The 25,990-nt window shown below is 40.3% G+C and overlaps 1 protein-coding gene across 5 annotated transcripts in view; it reads right to left on the bottom strand.

The window, feature by feature from the left end:
- Positions 1–25,990, bottom strand: part of Sol1 — a 307,494-nt gene that overhangs the window by 54,623 nt on the left and 226,881 nt on the right. For all 5 annotated transcript variants that reach the window (XM_072299662.1, XM_072299661.1, XM_072299659.1 and 2 more), the window contains one exon: positions 7,931–8,087. In XM_072299662.1, the coding sequence (XP_072155763.1) occupies positions 7,931–8,087 (157 nt within the window). The remainder of the gene's footprint in view (positions 1–7,930; positions 8,088–25,990) is intronic.

Raw genomic sequence — 25,990 nt, 5'->3', positions numbered from 1 at the left:
AAACTTATACATTAGAATCAATTGTCAAATCGCAAATTCCTCACACATGCAACGTCTCCATTGACTGGATCCACTGTGCGGCGGCGTGGGCGGCCTAGTGTTTATTTATTTAATTCCGGGGGATTCCGGACTCCGGATCGGCTCGGCGAGGGCGGAGGATCGCGGATCCGGGGCGGCGCGGTGGCCAGGCCGCCACTGATTCATTATTCAGCGGAGCAGCTCGAGAGCCACCGATTATCGCCGACGCTACCGACCAATTGATCTCTTTTATCTCCCGAGCCCGATTCCCTCCAAATCGCCTTCGCGTCGTTTGCTTCAGTCCATCCCTTCAGAGTGCCGCCACCGATCCTCCATTACGACGAAAATTTCGAGGCTCTGGTGATACAATTTCTGATGAAGACTTAGGTTTATCTACAGCTCCGTGAAGTAAGAAATTTCTCCGCGCAGGGGGCGCCACCGTTGTGTTTTGACTTTTTGGTCCACTCTATTAGAGTCCGTACAGCTCCACGTGAGTCCTTGAGCTTTTATGAAAGTTAAAGGAATTTCTGTTTAAATCGAAGAGTCATAAGTTTCAGCCATAACATTATTCTTCCTATTGACACTAAAAACGACGTGAAAAATAATTTCTGAAGCTCTGAAACTCGATCCCAGAAAATAGTAGGGTTAAGCCTGATGACCTTGATGCAACCAATCGCGATTGATCGCTCTCAGCAGTTGCCTCTCTCCAACCGTGAGCTGTTTCTCTTGCACTTACAGATATCCCGTCAGAGAAACTGGGATCAAGTTATAGATTTTATTATTAAACTTTCAAAACGGGCGTTTGTTTCTAAGGATTCCAGACGTATTCTGCTACAACGTATGAGTCTTAGAATTTAAAATATTTATTGTGATATTTAAATAATCACTGATTTCGGAGTCGGATTTTAGCAGCGCGACGTGGTGGATTTTTTCGGAACTACAGCTGAAGATTCACCTCAAGACCGAGGGCCAGTTCTATCACGAATAAATCGTTTAAGGGGTTATTCCTTATAATTGAATCAGTGAGAACGAAAACACACCAACTCGGTAACTCGAAAATGCTCAATTTTCTTTGAAGACAGTCAATTTTCCTGAAGGTCATTGAAATTAGCGCATCTGTTACAACTTGGACCTTTAAAGTGCGTCCTTAAGTATTTGTCTTTCGGCACCAAAAATCTTCTTAGACTTACTTCTTCGCCTACTGTGCAGTTTTGTGTGTCTTGATTATTTTCATTTTTTCGAGTAGGTGTGTTTCCGTTTTCACTGAATCAATTGTGGTACTACCTTAATTAAGCTTTTGCATGTGTCAGGAATATGCGATTTAAGTACTAAATCTTCAGGAATCTTCGCGAGAAACACGATGGTGCCACTGGTTTTCTCTGAAGTCAACCCCCAAGCTCAAACAAAGCTCTCAAAGTTGAGGCCGTAATGAACGGGATATCTCACGCTACCCTAAGAGCCCACCTCTATATCAAGACAAAATCCCATGCAAAGACTGGGAGGAAAACAAGGTTGCCTCTTTGTTTGAGGACTCCAAGAATGAAAACACGGCAACTCAGCTGGTGTATTTGCTTCCTATCTTTGCATGGAGGGTTCGACTTGATATAGAGGTGGACTTTTAGGGTAGTGTGGGATACCCCTTCCATTATAATCTCAACTTTGAGAGCTTTTTTGGAGATTTGTAGTTGATTTTAGAGAAAACCAGAGGCGCCATTGCGTTTCTCGCGAAAATTTGCGCAAGAGAGAGCGATTATATTGTGAATACCTCACAAATGCAAGCCTCCATTTAATTTTTCATCTCCGGCAATAACTCAATCCTTTTATTCCCGAGTGCCTGAGTGCCAGTAATCCCACGATAGTGTCCTCATTAAATCAAAACGATTCGGAACAATGAAATTGATAAATAGAACATGAAAACAAACTTTGAAAACATGATTTGACTGCGGGACGCATTTCATCATCATTCATTTTTGAGCGTGTCACGACACTTCTGCGTTTCATCGATCGCGCACACACCCAGAGAATATTTTTCACTCCTTGTGGCAGGGTCCGCGGGAAAGTTGAGAATCAGCGACTAATCCCGCAGGAGCTCCTAATGGTCAAGAGTTTCCATTCTACTGTCGAAGTGACGGACCAGATTCATGAATTATGGGTTAAAAAATTCCAACAATAGACCCGCCGTTTCACCAAAATAAGCTTTTAGCGGCGGAAGCGCTCGGCAAGCCTCAACTTTTTCATCAATCACCACCCTGCCTTTTTTTCCCCCAATCATCAAGAGAAAGTGTAAAACTTGGATCCTCAATCCTCATTTTCGGCTCCTGCTCGAGTTCCCCCCCCCCCCTTCGACATCCTCTGTCCCCAGTCTCTTCCGGGTGACACGTCCATTCTGCCGTGCTAAGGAAGAACGCCGTATGAACATTCTGGAGTTGCCAAATTTCCCTTGATAAAATCTGTATTTTGGACAAAATTCATGCATATTTTTCCTTGAAATGTTCACATGTTTTAGATCAAATTGCGTATAAAATTCTCTGAAAATTTGAGAGAATAATATTCACAATTTTCCCAGTTATTTTGGTTTATATCGGAGGAAACTAGGCAACGTCTGAAGGCTCATACGGCGTACTTCCTCAGCACAGCAGCGTTAGATGGCTATTTTTCTGGAGGTGGATGAATCGGCTTACAGTATTAATTGTTTGCTGGAGCTGTCATGCGTTAGATTTTGCGTAGATCCGCTGGTTATTTATGTATTTTGATCGGACATCCATCAAGGATGAATAGTTGTATCTCTCCGCCCTCACCTACGCGCGTCATTCCCCATGCTCGATTTTTAATTTGTGTTGATTCCGTTTGTCTCATTGGTGCTTGGAGGGCTATGTGAGCGACACAGTTAGGATAGGAGTTCTACGTTCAAGTCTCAAAGATTAGGTGATAGAGGGTAATACTACTAAAAAATAAGGTAAAAAACTGATAGTTTAAAGTAGACTATGGACGATTGGGACTATTTCATCAACCAAGTTTACCGATGAATAGTTTCATCGTTGATATTTTGAGCGGAATTCGATACGTTTCCTGGACCGCGAAGGTCAACTAGGGGACAGACCCCCTCAGGGGGATATTGAGTGGATCTGAAATCGAACACGTCTCTCACGCCTTCTGCGAATAGCAATACAACAGCTAGTTCGCAGTGATACTTCCAAACTTTTGAGAGCCCATTATTGCCAGATAGGGTTGATCAGCACTATTCTCCATTTAAAATATCCACACAATATCGCACGACCTGGCTTCAGGAGACGCGCCGACCCTAAGTTCAATTCAGCCGGTTAAACAATTAAAACAACTTTGAATCTGAGGCATTATGTAGAAGTCCCGAAAAGGCGGGCAAGCTGCGCTTTCATCTCTCTCTGCGTTGCCAGATCGGTCGAGATATACCGATGAACCGATTATTAGACATAGAAAAACTATATTCCGGTCGAGGGTGCGTTATCAGTTTGGGTGCTCATATTAATGGCAATAATATAATTCTGCAATGGCGGAATGGAAGAACAATTTGTGACTAGCCAGCGTATGGTTTCAGGGAACTTCGTCGACTTTATTTTAGTACATACCTAATTCGTCCACATTATCAATTCGTCCTACACATTTGTTTTGTCCAATGAAGTTAGTCCGAATGTAAAACTTATCCAATGGATAAGTGGCCGTTACAGTAATTAGTCCAGGACAATAATTAATGGAATACAACATGGCATACAATGGCATTATTTCAACCTTCCCCTCCGATGAAACTGAGTGTTAAAATTCGATTCCCACACAGCACGTCACAACCAGAGATGTAACATTTTGTAAAATTTCATAAAACATTTGAATTTTGTAAACTTTTATCCTACAAATTTCGTAAAATACTTGAAATTAGGACGTTGATTTGAATATCGTAAGAAGGTGTCTTGGCGCTAGTTCAACTATCAAAATCTTCACTATTAAGGCCATGGCTCTTCAGTGGCGAGGCGCGCCTGATCGATTATCGATATTTTCCCATATTCGAAGGTATGGTAAAGAATCGATAATCAAGATTTTCGTAGCAAATACCCTGATGGATCAATCGCGCCGGTCACAGAATCGTATTTTGATGCTTAATTCTTAGAGATTTGCTTAAAATAGTAGGATCTGCCCCCACATCAATTTTCTACGTTCATTTAACCAAGAAATTGCGCTTAGAAAAATTATGTTTATGACGTCGTCCACCGCGGTAGTGACACCCTTGGTTTGGTTAGGTTATCTGAGTTTCACGTTGAGTAAGTAGCACAAACACGTGTCTCGCTAATTGATACAAGCAAAGTGGAAGAAACCAAGGGTGTCACTTCCGCTGTGGATGACGTCATAAACCGAATTTTTTAAAGCGCGTTATCTCGATAAAGATTCAACGTAGGAAGTTGCTGTTTGAACGGATCTTATTATTTTAAGGTACTCTACGAGAACTAAGCATCAAAACACAATTCTGAGACCAGCGCAACTGACCATAATCGATCGTTTTCCGTAGGTTTAAATGGCAGATCACTCGATATATCCCAAAGCACTCCACGTTGATGGCTCCTTAAAGACGGAGAGAAAACCCCTCAATAAGGTGTGACATTTGGCGACGCTGATATTGAGAGAGTAATTTATGAATAGACGAGCAAATATCTTGCCTTTGTCTCTAAAAACAGACTGTCCGTTGCGTCCGTGTTCATGCTCCATTAATCCTCATATTTGGCTTGTAAATTCAATGTAAGCAAGCTCTGCGGGTTGCATAATTGCATCGACGGACGGCGCACGGCGCTGAAAACTGGACCGAGTAAATCTCTTGCGGTTTTTGTCCCCGGACCGGCGCGCTTGGTCTCCAGTCAGGGTTTTTCGGAACCTAACGACAGATTCCCTTGCGAGCTACCGGTGATATTTCACTCGTAATGTATGGTAAAGCTCCTTTACACAGTGGTATTATCTAAGTATCAACTTAGGTCACAATTGGCAAGAGAAGAGTATCGACATTTATTAGAGGCATTCGTTTTTCGCCTTCAATTTTAGAGGTAGGCCAGAAAACGACCTTCGTTCTGCAATACTGCCGTGCTAAGAAAAGACGGCGTATGAGCCTTCAGATGTTGACAAATTTCCTTTGATAAAATACGGATATTCAAAGAATTTCTGTGAATATTTCTCCTCTAGATTTTCAGATAATTTCTTTCGCAATCAGATATAAATTATCAGAAGATTTCAAAAGAAAATATTCGCAACTATCCTGGAATATACATATTTTATCAGAGGATATTTGGCAACTCTCGAATGTTAATACGGTGTTCTTTTATAGTAATGTATAGAGTAGTTTTTATCTATTCGAGGACCACACAACCGAGTATTAACCGAGCACTAAGATTTTTAAAATTGTATTGTATTTCATCTGACTGAAGACGGATGTGGTGTTTCCGACCGATACATCTTGGTGTTGTTTGTGTTTTTTAGTATTGTTACTCGTTGTTTTAAAAGTTCAAATCTATATGAGGATTTGAGTCTTGAATTGTTAAAACATCTTGATGGACAGGAAATTGCGTTCAACACCACCTCATGCTTTGAATGCACCTTTTTTCTGTGCAAGTTTCTCTGATCGATAATGAATGCATACTCTGAAAATAATAATTCACTCCCAAAGTTTTTTAGTGAAAAAATGGTTCTCTGGCGTATATACAAGAAATACAGCCAAAATCTTAGCACTAAGAGAGACAAGAGGCTGGAGCATAACCTACTTAGGTGGGAACTGAGCTAAATCCGCGAGTTAAATCTATAATTTAAGATTTTGTTTCATATTATATAACAGATTGTTTTGAGGTCACTCTCACTATACTATATTGACGACGAGAAATTCGGCCGAAAGTAGAAATTCAGACCATCGAAAAACAAAAAATTAACATTACACATTATACCAAAACTGTTAAATCTTCAGTGTTGATTGTTTCCCGTTTAAAAAATTAATACATCAGAAAAAATTGAGCAACCTCTGATGTTGTTAGGTTAAATTTGCCCAAATCAAACAGCTCAAACACAGCTGCCTTTAAAATTCTAATTTAATGACAAAGATGAAAGCGACACTTTTCGTACAGGGTGTTACGAGGGACCATTCAGATTGCCCAAAAACCTATAGGCCGCCCAGGCACCCACACTGTTTTTCAGCCAACTTTTTGTCCGCGCATAAAAACCTATCCGGGCCGAAGGACGGTGGTCCCGACTACCCTCCTGTGCTTAGGAAAAACGCCGCATGAACATGCGAGGGTTGCCAAATTTCCCCGGATAAAACATGTATATTTGACAATATTTATGCATATTTCACCTTAAAATTCTCAGATAGTTTAGATTGAGTTGCGAGCAAAATATTCTAAGAAATTGAAAGAAAAATATTTACAATTCCCTCCATCAATTCGGATTTTATGAGAAGAAATTTGGCAACACCTGAAGGTGCATACGACGTTTTTCCTCAGCACGGCAGTACCCGAAGACTTGCTGAGCTCAGCGTGGGTTCGCAAGGAAATGCAGGCGGTACACGGGGCCGGATACCTGGTTCTCGCGAGCAAATATCTGCTGAAAAAGTGCCAGATTTCATTCGAATCTCTCCTCCCCCATATTTGCCTCTTTGTTGGGCTCCAATATTCGGGGAGATTCGACAGCGAGGGTCCAAATATTAATTACGCGGGTTTGTTTGTTTTGCAGTCGGCCTGACGGAAGTTTATCTTGAGGTTAATTTCACAGGATTTATTATTCTTGAGTTTTCGCTTCGTTGCCACCTGGAGAGAGAGAGAGCGAGAGCCCTTGCCATTCCCTTTCCGAGCAGAATTTATCTCGGATTTAGATGTGTTGGGTCGTTAACTCAATAGACAAAGTATATGTTTCTGGGGCTCTTTACACAATTTGTCGTCTCCCTCACGAAATAACGTAACTACATCTCAATGTTGCCAAATTTCTCTTCAAGAATTGCATTTCCACGAGGAGAATCCTGGCTATTTTTAACTGATAATTTCACTGATTTTTTTTCTCATCTCACGCACAAATCAGAAAATTTTGGACGATAATCGCACAGGTTCACTATTGTGAGAAATGTAATTGTTTCCGGCAATTTTGCAACCTTCGAATGGAGTTACGGTCCTCCGTCCGAGAACGACGTATTTTGATGGCGTTGAACGAACAAGTTATACCTGCATTTGACCCTCTCAAATAAGAGTCTATATCTATTGAGCGTCAAAATATTGGTTTAAAGTTGTGTGAGAGCTAGATTTCGGAGACCTCATACTTTAGTGGTGCTTAATCCCCTTCATCAACATGAAATTAAAAACCCGTGAATCGATCGATGAATCCGTGAATCAATCAATAAAACCGTGAATCAATCGATGGAACCGTGAATCAATCCACAAATCGGTGAATCGATCGACAAACCCCTGAACCAATCGACAACTTTGTAAATCGAACGACAAACCCATGAATCAATCGATAAAGCTGTGAATCAATCCACAACTCAGCGAATCGATCGACAAACCCCTGAACAAATCGACAACTTTGTGAATTGAACGACAAACCCGTGAATCAATCGATAAAGCCAGGAATCAATCCTTAAATCAGTGAATCGATTTACAAACCCGTGAATCAATCGAAAAACCCGTGAATCAATCCACAAATCAGTGAATCGATCTACAAACCCGTGACTCAATCCACAACTCAGTGAATCGATCAACAAACCCGTGAACCAATCGACAACTTTGTGTATGGATCGACAAACCCGTGAATCGATTGAATCGGTGCCGATCACTTCACGTCGATCGAGTCCATGCCCTTTGCACGGAATTGACGTTAAGCAAGAGAGAGAGAGAGAGTGAGAGAAAAAGATGTGAGGGTTGCTTACCTAGCACGGAGTTTATAGGTGCACTTGATATGTTGCGGATAATTGGAGGGGTAGCGAGGTGAGAAGAAGCGGCCTCTGGAGCGCGTTAAATTATTGCTTATTAGCTGATAATCGCAGTCGGTTCCCGCCAGACGCTGCCCGTCCGTCTGGAAGCTCCCTGCAACAGAAACAAACACACAAACCATGAAATTGCATTCAAATCCACCTTGCGTGCCCACCACGGCCATTTTCTCTTCATTTGAAGCTCGCAACGCGCATACTGAGGTAAACCAAGTCTATACAGCACGTGTTTGGTTGAGAAACTGCTTCGATTCAAACACCTCACTGGAAAAAAAACACATTGGATCTAGAGTCCAGACTCTTGAAAACATTGACAAGAAAAAAACTCTTGATTCAATCGGATTTTTGCTTGAATCAAAACGAAATCCGCTTAAATTAAGAAGCTTGGTTCTTGATTTAAGCAAAAATCCGATTGAATCAAGAGTACTTTATCTTGTCAATGTTTTTAAGAGTCTGGACTCTAGATCCTATGTGTTTTTTTCCAGTGCTCGTAATTGTAATAAGTTCTTTTGGTGATGAAAAATTCAAAATCCAAACATTGAGCTCCATGCTGGCACCTGAACTTTTTTGTTCAAAAATGCTGATAATGACAAACAAGAATGTTCTGGCGGTCTTAAGTTTACAGCTCAAAATGCATTGTTTTAAGGGAGGAGATTTTTAAAATTTTAGGGACCATTTTTTAAACTTCGACACGATTAGAGACAGTGCACGAGAAGAGCACAAAAAAAAGCTTAGCTATACGCGATTTGTAATGCGGAACACTTCAGAGAGGTTTCCAAAAATTGCATCCTTTCAGCAATAGCACTCCCATTTTCCTGTTAATATAAACCATCCGATCAATGTCAAAGTCATTGGCCTGCTAGTGTTGACCGTTACAGAGTCATTCATATAATTAAAAGGCCAATGACATCAAAGGTCAGCGAGTTGATGAAATATTGCTACAGGGTCAAAAGCGTAAAATATTAGGTAGGCTGGGACGCCAACTGCACAGTGGCGTGGCGTGCTTTCGATACATTGACGTATCTGCCATTTAAACCTATGGAAAAGGATCGATAAACAGGGCGCCCGCAAAGAACACCTTACTAATCGATTCCTTACCACAGCTCTAAATGGGAAAATATCGGTAATCGATCATTCACGTCTAGCCTCTGCAATTCGTCGTCTCCCGGACGAAAGAACGTAACTCCATTCGAAGGTTGCAAAATTGACTCAAACAATTCAATATTTAACCGAAATAGTCCTGTCCAATTTTTGTCGAAAATTGGTCTGATTATCGCATGAAATCAGAAGAAAAATCGGTGAATTTTTCAGTCAGAAATGCCAAAAATTTTCCTGGTAAAAATGCAACCTGCGCAAGGAATTTGGCAACATTGAAATGCAGTTACGTTAATCTGCGCAAGGAATTTGGCAACATTGAAATGCAGTTACGTTAATCTGCGCAAGGAAATTTGGCAACATTGAAATGCAGTTACGTTCCTTCATGCGGGAAACGAAGAATTGTACTCCGGTTATCTAACATTGACTGAACACGTATCCCTATAATATTAATAAAACCATCGATTTTCGAGCATTCAGCCCTTGAATGTAGTCTCTGTATTGTCGGTAAGGCATTTTGTCATTACATCGCCTCTAAATTAATCTACGTACAAATCGAGCTCATGTAGTTCCTCGGTAAGATCTGCGTTCAAGAACTTCGACTAACTTGAGTTTCGCACGCACAGAACTGCATGCATGTTAATTTCCGATGCACGATCGGCTTCGAGGGCGTGCATAGTCGCGCTAATTAACTTTACGAGAACAGTTTTTGCAGCGAAAAACCGTGAGCCCCCCCCTCCCTCCTCCCCTCTCAGTCCAGCTTCCGTTTGACTCCCCTAGCTCAAGGAAGGAGAGCCATTTTCTTCCAGTTTTAATTAAAGTTCCAGTTTGACATTTCTTTGAATTAATATCATATTCATCCAGCTGGGTCGTGAAATGAGTTTACTTTATTGCAACTAAACTCCCTGAAAAATAAGAAGGAGTCCAACAGAGACATCGGGTCAGTCCTGGAGATGAAATTGGACGACTTGGGATTTTACACCAAACCTTTGGGAAATCGTTAAAAAAATGCAAGGACCCTTCCCCTCTGACTGATTCAATCAGAATCAGTCGAACCGTGCTTTATATTGATCACGTTAAACAGAAAGGAACCAAGCCACGTATGCTATTGCCAAATTTAATTGACTAATTTAATTTTTTACATGAAAACAATTATGCGGTTTTTCCTGCAAATTTTAGTAAATTTTCTCCATAGTACGAAGCAAATTCCTTAACAGTTTAAAAAATGAGGCCTTTTTCATCGATGCTAAACCTTCAGTAAGTAGCGCGCCACCGCAGTTCAATTTTTTCAGCGTAATAAAGGCTATTTCAATTTTAATCTTCCGTCGCACTGCTAAGACGCGATGATACAACTATTCATACCTTCCGGAATCCGTGAGGTATCACGTTGCATTTGAAGGCGTTTTCAAAACAGCCAGTTACGATATCGGGACCGTCGCGTCGTTTCGCATGAAGCTTGTAGCACCAAATCGATGGAATGACTGATCTCACAAGCTACTGTATCCATCTACCTCTTTTAATGTATTCATAGCTTTTGTACAAGTTGAGAAGGAGCGTGCAATCTGCGCGAAACGTTCTGGGTGTATTTTTGTTCTGGTCCAGCTTTTTTGCACATTTGGTTCTGTACTTTTTTTGTATTTTATTGTTGATTTCAGTTCCTATTTTTTTGTTTCATTTCTTGACACTTGTTTATATTTCACTCTCCTATAAAAATTGCCCATTTGCTAAATACAATGCTAGTTGGAGCGCACTATAACTATAAAACAAAGTCAAAAATGTCCGAAAAAACCCCCGACAGGGCTAGCGTGCGTGAAAGCTCTTTCAATTTCAATCTTCCGGCTCCGGCGCATTGCTAAGGCGCGATGATACAACTATTCGTACCCTTCGGAATGCGTGAGGTATCACGTCGCATTTGAAGGCGTTTTGAGTACGGCCAAGTTTTGATATCGGGAATGTCTTTTCGTATGAAGTTCAGAGCACAAAATCAATGGAATGACTGATCTTACGAGGTAATGCAACACTTCTGTGCAGAGCTCCTGGTTTTAATTTGTTATGTTTTATAATTTTTTTTCAAGTTGAGACGGAGCGTCCACAAAAAAATTAAGTTTAAAAAGTCAGGGAAGCACTTTTTTGCTCAACGACTCGACCTGCTCTGCTGCAAAGTGTTAAACTCTTCCAGAGGCAGATGACGTTGGTACTTCATTAGAGGTGATTAAAGCACACAAGGACATAAACCTATGGAAAATGATCGATAGACAGAGTGTCCGCAACGAACGCCAGAATAACAGATTCTTTACCGTAGTTCCAAACATAGGAATATATCTGTCGCAGGCAAATAGTAAAATCAGGCATTTTGTAAAATGCCTGGGCAAATAGTCAAATATTCTAACTTAGATTGAAATTCTGATTCTTTTCTTAATTTTAGACAAAATAATTCATTACTCCTACAAGAAAAAATTCTCAGTAAAAATTTGCAACTCACAATAGTATTTTAAACAATTTTTAGCTCCTGAAAAGACATTGATCTTGAAATTTTCAGCATGTCGTAAAATACAGAATTTTTGGAAATTCAACATTTAAAAATATGAGAAGCAATTTAAGAGGAAGAGACAAAAAGAGTTCGTAGGTTTGATGAGTTATTTTTCCAAAAATAGTAAAAAATCATGACCTCTTCGCCATAAATTCTAGACCGTCAAAATGGTGTTTTTTCGCCCCTTTTTTTATACCCGAGTTGGTCAACCGGACAGTGCTCAAATGAAAGCCTATGGTAAGGCAAACTTCCATGCAAAGTTTCAACTTGAAGTGACCCCTGGTTTAGGCTGTACAGCGTTGCCATTTTTCCAGTTTCATGTGCTAAAATCAAGGATATTGGACTATTAGTCCGGGGCATAAGTAGACTAGTACACCCAAGTTGGTCAACGCGACAGGGCTCAAACGAAAGCTCATGGTAAGGCAAACTTCCAGGAAAAGTTTCAACTTGAAGTGAAACTTCGTTTAGGCTGTACAGCGTTGCCAATTTTCCATTTTTATGCGCTAAACTCACGAAATACTGAATCGTCATGGTTCAACAGACTATTATACCCGAGTTGGTCAACGAGACAAGGCTCAAACGAAAGCTTATGGTAAGGCAAACTTCCAGGAAAAGTTTCAACTTGAAGTGAAACCTCGTTTAGGCTGTACAGCGTTGCCAATTTTCCATTTTTATGCGCTATACTCACGAAATACTGAATCATCATGGTTCAACAGACTATTATACCCGAGTTGGTCAACGAGACAAGGCTCAAACGAAAGCTTATGGTAAGGCAAACTTCCGGGAAAAGTTTCAACTTGAAGTGAAAACTCGTTTAGGCTGTACAGCGTTTCCAATTTTCCATTTTTATGTGCCAAAATGAAGGAATTCGGGACTAATAGTCCAACGCATCATAATTAAACAGACTAGTGCATCGGTCCACGAGCTGAATACTACCCTGAGATCGAATAGAAGCGCAACGAAAGGCCATCGTGAACTTTTCGAAGCAGTGTTGCCAATTTATTATTAATTTTTTTAACATAAAATTAGGGGTTTTCCGAGATTTTTGGCGGAAAACGTACCCTTAAATGCCTTAAAATGGTAATATAGACTTAAAAATTCGTCTTCTCTTTTAAAAATCAATCCGATAGTATTGTATGGTAATAGTTTGCCTACCTTGTATGGTGAAGGAACCTGAAAGCACGATTATTCGCACGAAAAGCTCAAAAATATCGGCGTCTCGTCGTAAAATAAACGTACACAATTTGGCAACGTTACTCTGAACTTTCCATTTTTGCCTTGAACAGAAATCATGTACTATGCCATGGTGATATTCAGTCATCAGAATGACATGAATGCCTTGGAAATTACGTTATCGAAGCATTCACGTGAGAAAATCTTTAATTTTTATAAGAAATTAAAATATACTTGGCAACATTGCGTTCGGAATTCAATTTTCTACGTCTGTAGCGTTCATTTACTATCAAGTCGTAATGTTTAGCCCATACTCATCAAAGTTATAGCCCATGAAGGTACGTTTTCCGCCAAAAATCTCGGAAAAACCCTAATTTTATGTTAAAAAATTAATAATAAATTGGCAACACTGCTTCGAAAAGTTCACGATGGCCTTTCGTTGCGCTTCTATTCGATCTCAGGGTAGTATTCAGCTCGTGGACCGATGCACTAGTCTGTTTAATTATGATGCATTGGACTATTAGTCCCGAATTCCTTCATTTTGGCACATAAAAATGGAAAATTGGAAACGCTGTACAGCCTAAACGAGTTTTCACTTCAAGTTGAAACTTTTCCCGGAAGTTTGCCTTACCATAAGCTTTCGTTTGAGCCTTGTCTCGTTGACCAACTCGGGTATAATAGTCTGTTGAACCATGATGATTCAGTATTTCGTGAGTATAGCGCATAAAAATGAAAATTGGCGACGCTGTACAGCCTAAACGAGGTTTCACTTCAAGTTGAAACTTTTCCTGGAAGTTTGCCTTACCATAAGCTTTCGTTTGAGCCTTGTCTCGTTGACCAACTCGGGTATAATAGTCTGTTGAACCATGATGATTCAGTATTTCGTGAGTTTAGCGCATAAAAATGGAAAATTGGCAACGCTGTACAGCCTAAACGAGGTTTCACTTCAAGTTGAAACTTTTCCTGGAAGTTTGCCTTACCATGAGCTTTCGTTTGAGCCTTGTCTCGTTGACCAACTCGGGTATAATAGTCTGTTGAACCATGATGATTCAGTATTTCGTGAGTTTAGCGCATAAAAATGGAAAATTGGCAACGCTGTACAGCCTAAACGAGGTTTCACTTCAAGTTGAAACTTTTCCTGGAAGTTTGCCTTACCATAAGCTTTCGTTTGAGCCTTGTCTCGTTGACCAACTCGGGTATAATAGTCTGTTGAACCATGACGATTCAGTATTTCGTGAGTTTAGCGCATAAAAATGGAAAATTGGCAACGCTGTACAGCCTAAACGAAGTTTCACTTCAAGTTGAAACTTTTCCTGGAAGTTTGCCTTACCATGAGCTTTCGTTTGAGCCCTGTCCCGTTGACCAACTTGGGTGTACTAGTCTACTTATGCCCCGGACTAATAGTCCAATATCCTTGATTTTAGCACATGAAACTGGAAAATTGGCAACGCTGTACAGCCTAAACCAGGGGTCACTTCAAGTTGAAACTTTGCATGGAAGTTTGCCTTACCATAGGCTTTCATTTGAGCACTGTCCCGTTGACCAACTCGGGTATAAAAAAAGGGGCGAAACTTGGCTTTGAGTATTTGCCTAGGCATTTGACAAAATGCCTGATTTCACTATTTGCCTGCGACATATCGATAATCGATCATTCGCGCCTTGTCACTGTCTTCAGACCTGCTTCTGTGTGAGTGAAACTTGAATAATTTCTAGGAATTCATCAACTCTGCTATATGAATTGATAATTTCAGAAGTTGTTGGGCTCATTAGAGGAAGGGATGAAAATAAAGCTCAAACGGCGAGTAATTATATCGACATTAGCAGAAGTTGTCGAAATACTTCGGACTGAATCAAAAAGTTGTAAAATTTAATTTAAAACCTTCCCGGGAAAGCATGCAGGAGCACTTAGCTCCGTAACTCGTTTGATCTAAAATGCGCACTCATCCGAAGTCATCCTTTACTTTTAACTCGGAGCCTTTGCAACTCCTTTTTAATATGATAATTCTCACCGCGCGCGGACGGCGGATGCTACCCCGGCTACATTTATTTTATGCGTAAAGTTTTCTTTTGTGTAATGGCCCGGGCAGTAAACCGGGGACGTATCTTAACCTCGAATTTTACTACTCCTCAAGCTCGGCGACGGAGGGCCAAGTTGGAGTTTTTTTCTCCCCTGTACTTCTGTGCATATCGATGTGCATTATCAGTCCGCGCGACTCGTAAGTTCTCGTAAACACTCCTCGTTTATTATTGAGGAATAATTTAGCTTTATTGCTCCGCGGGTTTCCTGCGGGTCCTTCACGGCGGGTTATGGATCGTCTTCATAATTCAGGGTATTTAGCACGGGGGTGCACTGAAATGGTGAGTGGCAGCGACTGGTGAAAAGTGCTTTCCAGAAACTCTGGAAGGAACTGAAAACATTTACGCAAAATAAAACCTTTTTTCAGTATTTTTTTATTCGAGTGAGGGGGGGGGGGGATAAAATGTATGTAAAAAAGTTTTAAGACTCTGTCATCCATTTTTTTTTAAACTTCAGAAGAAAAATTTTTTATACACGTATTAAATTACAGAAAACTACAGTAGATCTGATGAGAGGTTTTTTTTAAAACATTTTTCCTATGTTTTTGGTTGGGCAGACCGTCCCGAAATCGCGTAACGCACTTTTTCAGAATGTTTGACCCTCTTTCCCCGTTCACGGTGCGCCTTAACTAACTTATTAAGAGCTTGTTCTATTTCATTTTTTTTTCTTTCAACCATCGAAAAGGTAGTTAGGGCACGTTTCTTTCTTTTCCTAAAAATGTTACTGCCCTAAAGACTTTTCATTATAATTATTTGATAGAATGCTTATTCCAGAGGACACAATACAGGAGGAGGAAAGTCTTTAACTTGGCTGTAATGACTGAACTTGATGAGTCAGAATCACGGAGCTCAAGGACATTAAGGACTCTTAGGTGAAAGAATGCTACAACCGTATAATGGAGTCGGACACAACCGTATCGAACTCAGTTCGAAAGTTTGTATTTATTACGGCCGTAATCTAATTGAATCAGGGTAGCGAGCTTAGGAGACCGTTTTATGGGCCACGTTGCCTGACTTCAAATATATCTATGAATTTTTTCTCAGCCATGTCGGAGGCTAATCGAGCACAGGGCACTGGAAAAAAAAACACATTGGATCTAGAGTCCACACTCTTGAAAACATTGACAAGAAAAAATACTCTTGATTCAATCGGATTTTTGCTTGAATCAAAACGAAATCCGCTTAAATTAAGAGACATGGTTCTTGATTTAAGCTAGATTCTGATTGAATCAAGAGTACTTTTTCTTGTCGATGTTTTTAAGAGTCTGGACTCTAGATCCAATGTGTTTATTTCCCAGTGCGACACACGAATCAAACAATATTTATTTGATTACGAGGAATTAAAATTAATATGAGTATTTTTTGGATGTGACCGTAGGATAATTTTGACACTGAATGTGCACCATGGTTCCTCGACTACAGTACAACAAAAACATTATAACAAGAGAAGAGTTTTTCACCCTTATGAGCCAAGAGTGCACTGTGCTTGTACTGGAAAAATTCTATAACTATAACAAGAAAGCTCGGGACCCCTGTGTGCAGAGTGTTCAATTATCAACAGCGATTATTTTTTGGGTGTGAAGTGCCCTCCGTTTGAGCAAAAAAGCAACAGGGAAAATCCGCTGATCTCGTGACTGTGACATCGTTGGCTCACAATGTCATTAGATTTTTACGAGTTCGTGTCGATGCAAGGAGTTTCATGACCTAAAAACAATACCGTTGTTCTTTAATCCGACGATACAACCAAGCAACTTCGGTTCAAATTCATACAAAATTCATCTCATGTCAATCCTGCTCACTGAGTGCGGTAACAAACACTGCTCCCAGCCTAATAAGGGCCTTGTGTCCAAACACTTGCATTCATTTAATGAGTCAATTGAGCTCATTTAAATCAAAAGGCACTATATCCAGTGTGACAGGAGTTCTGTGATACCTGTGCTCTTTTGAATCTTAGGGCTCGTGTTAGAATGAATATAGGTTCTTTTGATTTAAAACACGTCCAATTACAAGAGTCAACGAATCGTGTTTTGACGGTTGTAAGTGATTATAAAGAAGCGGAAATAATGTTCAAATGCCGATTTAGATCACTTCTAACGGAAATAAGCCCCCCTCCCCCTCCATTTGAAAACCGGTGATCGATGGCCTAATCCGATAATGAACACTTTTACACCGGAATTTCTTCCACCTTGTTGGTTTCATTAGCTGTCTGGCGAGTAAAGACGTTATCGTCTCCTACCAGAAGCGCCAAAAGTTCAACTCTTCAGACAGTGGCGTGGTCAGAAATGTTTCACGGAGTTGGGAGGTGGGCAGTCAGCGGTCAAAAAATTTCTCAAGGGGAGTTAAAAGATAATTTCCTGAAAATCACGGGAAGGGATCTTTTTTTAAGGGTGGGGGGGGGATTTAAAATCATGAAGAGGTCATGAAACACAAAGAACTAAATTGCGATGGAAATGTTATCTCAATTTGAATTTTTCACCTGAGGGTGAAACAAATTTTTAAATGCTTCGTTCGTTTTACTGACTTGAAAAATCTTTTATATTTATTGGTTATTTGGACCGCGTTATTCAGAGAGGAATCGGCTATCGCCAAGTTTAATTGAGCAATTTAATTTTATATTTGAAAACAGATTTATATGAAACAGATTCCTCCCTGCTAAATGCGGTCTAATTATTCGTGATTATCACTCCACATTATTTTATCCTTATGAACGGTGCGTTCCTAAAAGAAGCGCAGGTTTTGTAGCCTGGAAACTAAATACGAATACCAGGCCTCGGGTAAACTTGACACTTGCATATCCTCGTTTGTGTTCCCACAACTGCGGAAGGAATAAGCCAAGAGTGCAAACAATAGCGGCCACGGAGGACTAAAAGTAAAGAAATTAAAAATGAAACGGAACCCACCTACAAAATTAAAAGTGTTTCCTTTCCTTGCTGAGCCGGAAGGCGTCATTTCAAACCGCATTAATTAACTTCCTTTCTTTTCATCTTTTTTCTTTTTTTTGTAAAGTAGACAGCTTACTCAGGTGGATTCTGTGAGATCGTGTACCTCATTATGCGGAACCGTGGAATAAGGAGAAATTTGGCATCGCCGTTCGGAGAAAAACATCGCTGGGGTCGGGAGTGATATTTGCGAACTTAAGCTCGGAATAGGAAGTGTGGAAAATTGAATGGGGAAAAAAAGATTATACTCAGCAGTGAATCATATCTCTTCACATAACGTCACGGACTGGAATCCATGGATCTGGTGTCTTCATGACGGCGCGCTGCGGGATGAAGTTGAAAAAACAGAGCCTTATCTTCATCCTCTCATATTTTTCACCTTCAGTGTTTATACTGTGGTGGATTACTTTCTTTTTTCTTTTTTAACTTTCAGCAGTGCTGAGCCTCCGAGTACAATTATTTTTCTATTAAGGTGCTTTACTTACCCCAGAGGGTTTTCGGAAGTGTAATTAAATTATCTCCTCTGGTTGTATTCACAGAGAGAAAAAATAAGATTAGGAGGAAAGAAATAACTTGCCCTTATTGTATTGTTCATGGTGATTTTGTGAATGTCGCTTAAGTTGAACCAAGCGCCAATTTTGACGGTTTTGAAAACTGGACAGTTGTTAAGGAAGAGCTGAATTCGTAGTAGCGATTGATGATCAAAAGTTTGCAGAGTAAAATAATACATAGCTGCTTTTGATTTACTAAAGCTGGAATCACACGCTGAATTTGACAGCTACATATGGAAGTAAACAGTCATCGCTCAACGGCTGAAATTTCGCAAATTCGAGTTATTTTCATCCAAATTTGTATCAAATCTATTCGAATAGTTCGGACCAATCCGCCATTATCCGATGGTCGTTGAGCCTCGTTGCTGAAAATTCAGGCATCGGGCCGACGACTTCCACATTCACGCCACATTCAGCTCCCACATTCAGCGTGTGACTCCGGCATGTGGCACTAAACAAAATAGCTACAATACGTAAAACACTTGAGATTTTCATGAAATATATCCGGAATTTCATTCAGGAAACTTTTGATAACTTATGGTTGATAAACTTATAGATATGATAAACTTACTATCGACTTTGTTGAAACGTATTTTTCAGGGGCTAGGTATACAACCCGCACATAAATGCAAGAAACCTTGATCTCTGGTACCCAATTCTCAATTCTAAATTATACATATTTTCTAAATTCTTGAAATTTCCGAACATATTTTAAGAGAAATCTCGTGAAATTTTGCCACCTTGAGCAGACTCAGGAAGCCAGGCTCCCCGATTGATTCCGGGTTGGAGGTTGCGGTCACGGCTCCAGCAAAGACGACAGGACTGCAGCAGGAGCAAGGCAACGACAAACAGTGGCGTGGAATGCTTTGCAATCTATCGATATTTCCCCATTTGAAGCTGTGGTACATAATCGATTATTAAAGTGTTTGCTGCAAACACCCTGTTTATCGATACTTTCCCATAAGTTTAAATGGCCGATCAATAGATATATCGCAAAGCACGCCACGCTACTGACGACAAATCGTCGCTCCTCTCGACTGGATCTCTTCATGATTCCCGGAAAGGATGGATACATTAGTAAAACAGGGCTCAAGTAGAAATCAAGACACGCTTTTAAGTCAAGTCACACAAGACGAAAAGTGCGGTTTCGGTGGCCAGAACCGGTGGCGTGACGTGATTTGCGATATATCGATTGATCCGCCATTTAAGCGTGTGGAAAAGGATCGATGAACAGGGTATTTGCGATGGACACCGCGATAGTCGATTCTCTACCATAGCTTCAAATGAGGAGATATCGATGATCGAAAATTCACCCCTCGCCACTGGCCGGAACGGCGAGTTTTAAGAGACTGACGGAGCGATCGTATTAGCAGCGCTTTTCCAGCCGATTAATTTTATCGACGCTGACAATCAACAGCACCACACTGCTGGGCCAAGGAAAAAAGCCGTATGAGCATTCAAATGTTGCCAAATTGCCTCTAAGAAAATATTTATTTCGAACAACTTAATGAATATTTCTCCTCGAAATTTTCTAACACTTTAGATCAAATTACGAGTAAAATCCTATAATAGATTGGTGGAAGAATACACTGAAAAAAAATTATCGGCGTTTTTACCACGGTCCGTAGGTACCTTTACCATCTCACTTCTTTACCAATTATTGGTAATTTTACCAAGACAGACTGGTAAGCTTACCTCAAAACCGGTATTTTTACAGTTTTTTTCAGGTAGGAATACCACTTTTATTGGTAATCAATTCCCGGTAACTTTGCCATTTTATCTCGGTAGTTCTACCACAGTCGATAAAAAATATTGGCGTTTTTACCAAGGTCCAGTAAAATTACCGAGAAAGTTCAATAATTTTACCGAGATATCTCGGTAAAATTACCAATCCCATAGTTGGTAATTTTACCAAGAAAAAACTGGGATCAAATAGAACCCTGAATTCTTGGTAATTTTACCCTTTTCTTAGTAAATACACCGAGATTTTTTTTCAGTGTATTAAGAAATTTTTCCGAAATTTTGTGATGTTTCGATGGAGATTTGGCAACGTCCGAGGGCTCATACGACGTTTTTCCTTACCTCGGCAGCGCAGCACTTTGACATTCTTGGCTCTCGCTTGCAGTTCCGACAGGCGACTCCTTTTCATTTTGTCACGTCGTTCCGTTCGCAACGTGGACACGCCAACTGCCTCAAGTCCCCTTTTTCATGCGTTGATGGTGTCGTTGTTGCGCGGATTTGATTGGATGACAAGATTTGAAGTGAAGTTAGTTTTTAAGCGCTCGGTTTACCCTCGACTGACCTCTCGGCTTTAAAGACCCAAGTTTTCGTCTTGGGAACCGGAAAACAAAGAAAAATACAAAGAAGAGGAAAGATAAAATCTTCATTTCCTTTTTCCTCCTTCATTTTATCCAACTTCTGTTGCTGCTTCTTCCTCCTCTCTTTGCTCCTCCTGCTCTACTTTTTCCGACTTCTGATGAAAATTCTTCTGACATATAAGTTTAAAGCCCTGAGGAGGATTTGTAACACTGCGAGATTGTCAGTTTTGATGATTTCTTAGATTTTCTTACGTAGCCTTGTTAAACCTGATCGCAGTAGCTGTAAGGGAAACGTTCCCGCTATGCCGATAACTTTGACAATAGGTGATATCCCGTATGTAAATTCGTTATTTCCTAGACGAAAAAACTTAACTCCTTTTCAACGTTGCAAAAGCTCCACTGGGAAATTGAATTTTCACAGGGAACTCTTTGGCGTACCCAACTGAAAGATTCCCTAATTTTCTTAAATGTAAGATTTTTGCGTATATTCTTCCAAATATACGCAGAAATTTGCAGAATTTTAGGCAGAGCCTGCACAGCTTTACCTTTGTAAAAAATTTAATTATCATAGTCAAGTTTGCTACATACGAAAACAGCCACGTTCTACCGTCTGAGAGTCGATAAATAACGTGTTGAGGAGTGCATCTCAGACATTTTTGATAAGCTCGATGTGATTTTTGTACGATTTTCCTACTGAAGAGTCTACTCAGTAGGTCATATCTCGTGTATGCAAAAGGACCCATTCGCAATGCCCAAACACAGGCTGTTAACGGCAAAAAGCCCAAAGCTCTCAAAATGGAGGGGTATACCCGTATAGGAAAAGGCGTGTGTTAAATCGTAAGTCTTTTCCGCGTGCTTGAAGAGCATTGGAAATTTCATTCATAGGTCTCACGACGACAGCCCGTCCACCTACAGTGAAAATCAAGTGTTGAAGTGACAGATTTTCTCACATTACAGGCGCACAAATTCTGTTAGTGAGGCTGAGCACACACGCTGAGAGCCGGACACATGATTCCACACAACCCAACGTGCCAACTCATGGCAACGGAATTATACTTTCAGCTGCAAGATCGGGTTTTAGGTCAACATTATCGGAAAAACCAAACGGCCCAGCAGCTGAAAATTCAGCAAAACAGAAACGCCACGTATTCTCTTGGAACTACCCGAATAGAGAATTGAGAAGAGAGTCTCGCATCGAAAACCGAGGGAGGTTGCTTGCGACTTGTTCGTTTGTGTAATTAGGGTAAGATTGTTTGCCGCAACACACATCTAATCCTCTGCATGCCATTCAAAAGTTTCCTTGTGTCATAAAGCCGCATGCTTCATGCAGATGCGCGTATCTTCAAAGTTTAATCCTCTTCCCGTAACTTCGTGAAATATCGCTCGTCATTTCACAACCTCAGGATGTGTAAAAGTTAGCACACAGGAATAATCGATGGTAAAAGTCGCAAAACGCGTGCCTAGATTGAGATGTTTCAAAATCTTCGTTGTTGTCTTATTTCACGGAGAAAAAAACTTCGTGCATGGGACCCGAGGTTGAGGTCCTATGGATCTCTGAAGTTTTCTGATCACGCATCCGAAAATTTGAGGTCGAGCTGCCGAAGTTCGGGTCAGACATCGAGGCACTTCGGTATGTACCGGAGTACTTCAGATGTGTTACCCGAACCCTTCGGTCCTCAAGTTTTTAAATACGTGATCCGAAAACTTCGGAGATCCATATGACTTCAACTTCGGGTCCCACGCACGAAGTTTTTTTCTCCGTGTTTAAGGGAAGATTTAACGAAATGTTTAAATTGGAATTTTAACATGGAATTCTTTGCAGTCTGGAAAAATTAGAGTCCCTTTATACTGAGAGTTAAGACAACACCCCCTCACGGAGTCACAAACGGGAATAAAGATTACACAAATTGAACGCTTTTCGTAATCTTTGATCGGCTAATTCTCAAATTCCTTTCTCCCTTCCCTCTGTCATTCCGTCTGTTCCTTGTCGAACCCGAAATTCCCTGGTCCATCCCAAATGATATAATCTTTGAAATCGGTGAAAATGTAATCTTTATTCCCGTTTGTGACACTGTGGAGGCCTAAAATACGGTAACCAATCAGAAATGGATTCACATTGTCTAAACTCTCAGTATAAAGGGACTCTAAGTAGATTTATCTTAGCAGGATAGAATAATGTGATGAAACCAGACAACGCAGACCTTTAGTAGACACAGATTTGACGATATTTATTGTGCTTTGTTGATTCGCGTTAATTCTAAATTTGCATGCACTTCAGCTGGAGAATCGATTATCCGGCACCGAAATACACGTACACGAAGGTACGAAAGGTATGCGGAGCACTTGAATTACGCGTGTTTAAAGCGATGATGAGCAGATACTACCGACAAGGTTTTTGGCTACGGTGCCAACTTCCTGTTTAACCTGTAATTTCTGAGTATAATTTGGATTACTTTTTGCAATAAAGAACCACTATCTATGACTCTCCCATAAAATCACATATCTGCATAGGGAAACCAATGTCACGATTGTTGTTTCTAAAATGGGCCAGAAATGGTGCTTTTTTATTGCAAATTGTAATCCATTTTGAGCCATTAGTCATGAGCACGCTTTTAGAACCTAATTTGTTACGGAACTAAAGTTTCGATGGGTCACTAGACAAAGTTTGAAATGGGAAAAAAATGTAATATGTTTTCTCTTCAAAATCTTACATGAAAAACGATTTACGCCGCGGAGAGTTTGAAATTTATTTTTAATCGAAATAATAGCATCAAGTATTTTCACACAGACCACATAGAAATAGACCGTATTCGATAACGGTTCGATGTATCGTTTGGTTCAAAACAATAGAACATAACCTCAAACCAAACTGTAAGGATTTTAATTGGAAAAGCTGAAAATGAGAAATTTCCTGACAATTTCACTTTGCATTGGCATTTGGTACTCAAAAGAATAAAAAATCTGTTTCAAAAGATCCGTTCTCTCAGATTTCTGAATTTACTTTTGAGGCTATGTTTATGTTTTGAACCAATCGATATCGATACAATCTCACCCGTTTGATGTATCGAATACGATCTATTAGATTATTCAAATGACGTCATACTTTTCCCTGTGCACCAATGCAAACATTGGTGAATTTGAAAAACCACGATTTTTCCTTACAAAATTCCCATATCCATCAAAATATGTACATCGAATGATTGTCAAAATATTTCAAACCAATAAGTTTATGGGCGACGGGTAATTTCCGTTTTGATAAAATCGGTCGTTCAAAAAATTTCCGTTGATCCTCGGGGCACTCAACATGTATAACCACCGCAATGACAACCAATTACAGTGGCCGGAAATGTACATATGCGAGAGCAGTGAAAACATGGTTCCTCACTCAAACTGTGTAGGTCTAACAATAAGTAAGTTGTACGCTTCACACTCAACATCGACATGTTCACATTATGATGAGGTAATAATTAGAAGAGGATCAGCTTAACGACTTTGAACGTTGCCTGATTTCCTCTCGTGATTTTCCTTTAACCAATATGGCTTTTGAATTTTATGAGTGTATTGTTTGTCATCTAAAGGAAAATGTACACAAAGTTTGAGGACATTTTACTCTTCAGTTTTTGTACAGTTAAAATGCGTTTCATTTATCTTTCAATGCAAACATTTTGGAATAAAAAGTCAGAGTCATCACTGTGTCCAATTTTTTTATATCCTTCCCGTGGATAGCTAGATGTCACACTCATGATGGATCTACACTAAAAGTGAATAATCAGCGTCACATTGAAAAATGTTTCCTAAAACATGCATTTGTTTCATTTTGAATTTCTACCCACGAATAGAACAATTACACCTCAGAGAACACAAATCGGCTTAAATTCCCCGAAAATCTATTTCGGTAACCCACAATTAAAGTTATGAAAGTATAGAACAGCAAAAACTCGCACTCGTATAATCGTATCGAGTGGTGCATTTTTGTATTTAGGTGCATTCCGTTCTATTTCAGGGATTTAAAAACAAGATTTCGGGGAATTTTAATCGTTTCACTGTGAGTGAAAGTCAAAAAGAAATCAATATTTCCGCAAAATCCCTAGGACATCTCGACGTTTGATTACGTTTGGATGGATTCACCCTTAAGAACTCTAAACTGCCCTGCCATGACGAAGTGAAGTTACTGTGAAAAAGAATCGTCAGATCTAACGATCGCACGCGATCCACACAAATTCGTGTGAATTTCCAATGCACCGAGGCTCTTGAGACCTGTCTCGGAAATTGTTTAAAGGGATAGTGGCAAAGCGTGAATGATCGATTATCGATATTTCTCCACTCGAGACTATCGTAAAATATCGATTATTAAGGTGTCCGTCGTGAACACCCTGTTTATCGATCCTTTTCATAGGTTCAAATAGCGCGGATCAGCCGATATATCGTAATGCACACCACGTCACTGTTAAGGGAATAAAGTTTAATTTTATACAAAAAATCCCATCCCGTGGGTTACGAGGCTTCACCTGAGCAGCGAGTCGATTGTTGAACCTTTATCGAATGACTTTGATCGATATATAGCATTGTAAAGATAGAAAGTTATCGATAAAACGATTCCATAATCGACCCGCTCAGTGGCGTGGCGTGCTTTGCAATTTATCGATTGTTATGCCATTTAAACTTATGGAAAAGGATCGATAGACAGGGTGTTTGCTGCGAACACCTTAATAATCGATTCTTTACCATAGGTTTAAATGACATACCAATCGATATATCGCAATTCACACCACGCCACTGATATAACGATTCAAAAATCGACCCGCTGCTGTTCCTGGCCGGAGCTTGTAGGATTCCGATTGGCGCATCGATATATTGCGGGCTCCAGACGACTTGGATTTTGATACGATTCATCGCTTGAAACATTCCCGCTTATCTCGGCGCACTCGACGAAATTAGACTGGCTCAAGCCTCAAGCGGATCCCGAGGGATTGTCTCCACGGGGCGGGGCGGGGGGCGGCGCGGCGTGCCTCTATAAATTTTAATAGAAAACTACTGAGGTGAATCCCCCTGATTCCGATCGTTGCTAAATTTGTACGTAAAACTCGCATATTCCACTCGTGCGACCTCACGTGAGCGAGACACCGTTCGCCAATCCACTTAAGAATTCACGGCCGTATTCTTAGAGTCGTACTTTAATCAGCGGGCTTATAATTGAAACTGATAGACAAAGCGATAGACAAAGAGGACACAGGGAGTGCGGAGCGATCCTATTGGTCGAATTGGTGGTTCCTATAGATCGAGAGAGAAAATGATGAACTGCACTGAAAAAAAAAAAA

Source organism: Bemisia tabaci, chromosome 4 (assembly GCF_918797505.1).
Source record: "Bemisia tabaci chromosome 4, PGI_BMITA_v3".
NCBI classification, from domain to species: Eukaryota; Metazoa; Arthropoda; class Insecta; order Hemiptera; family Aleyrodidae; genus Bemisia; species Bemisia tabaci.
This window is presented reverse-complemented; position numbering and strand designations above follow the sequence as displayed.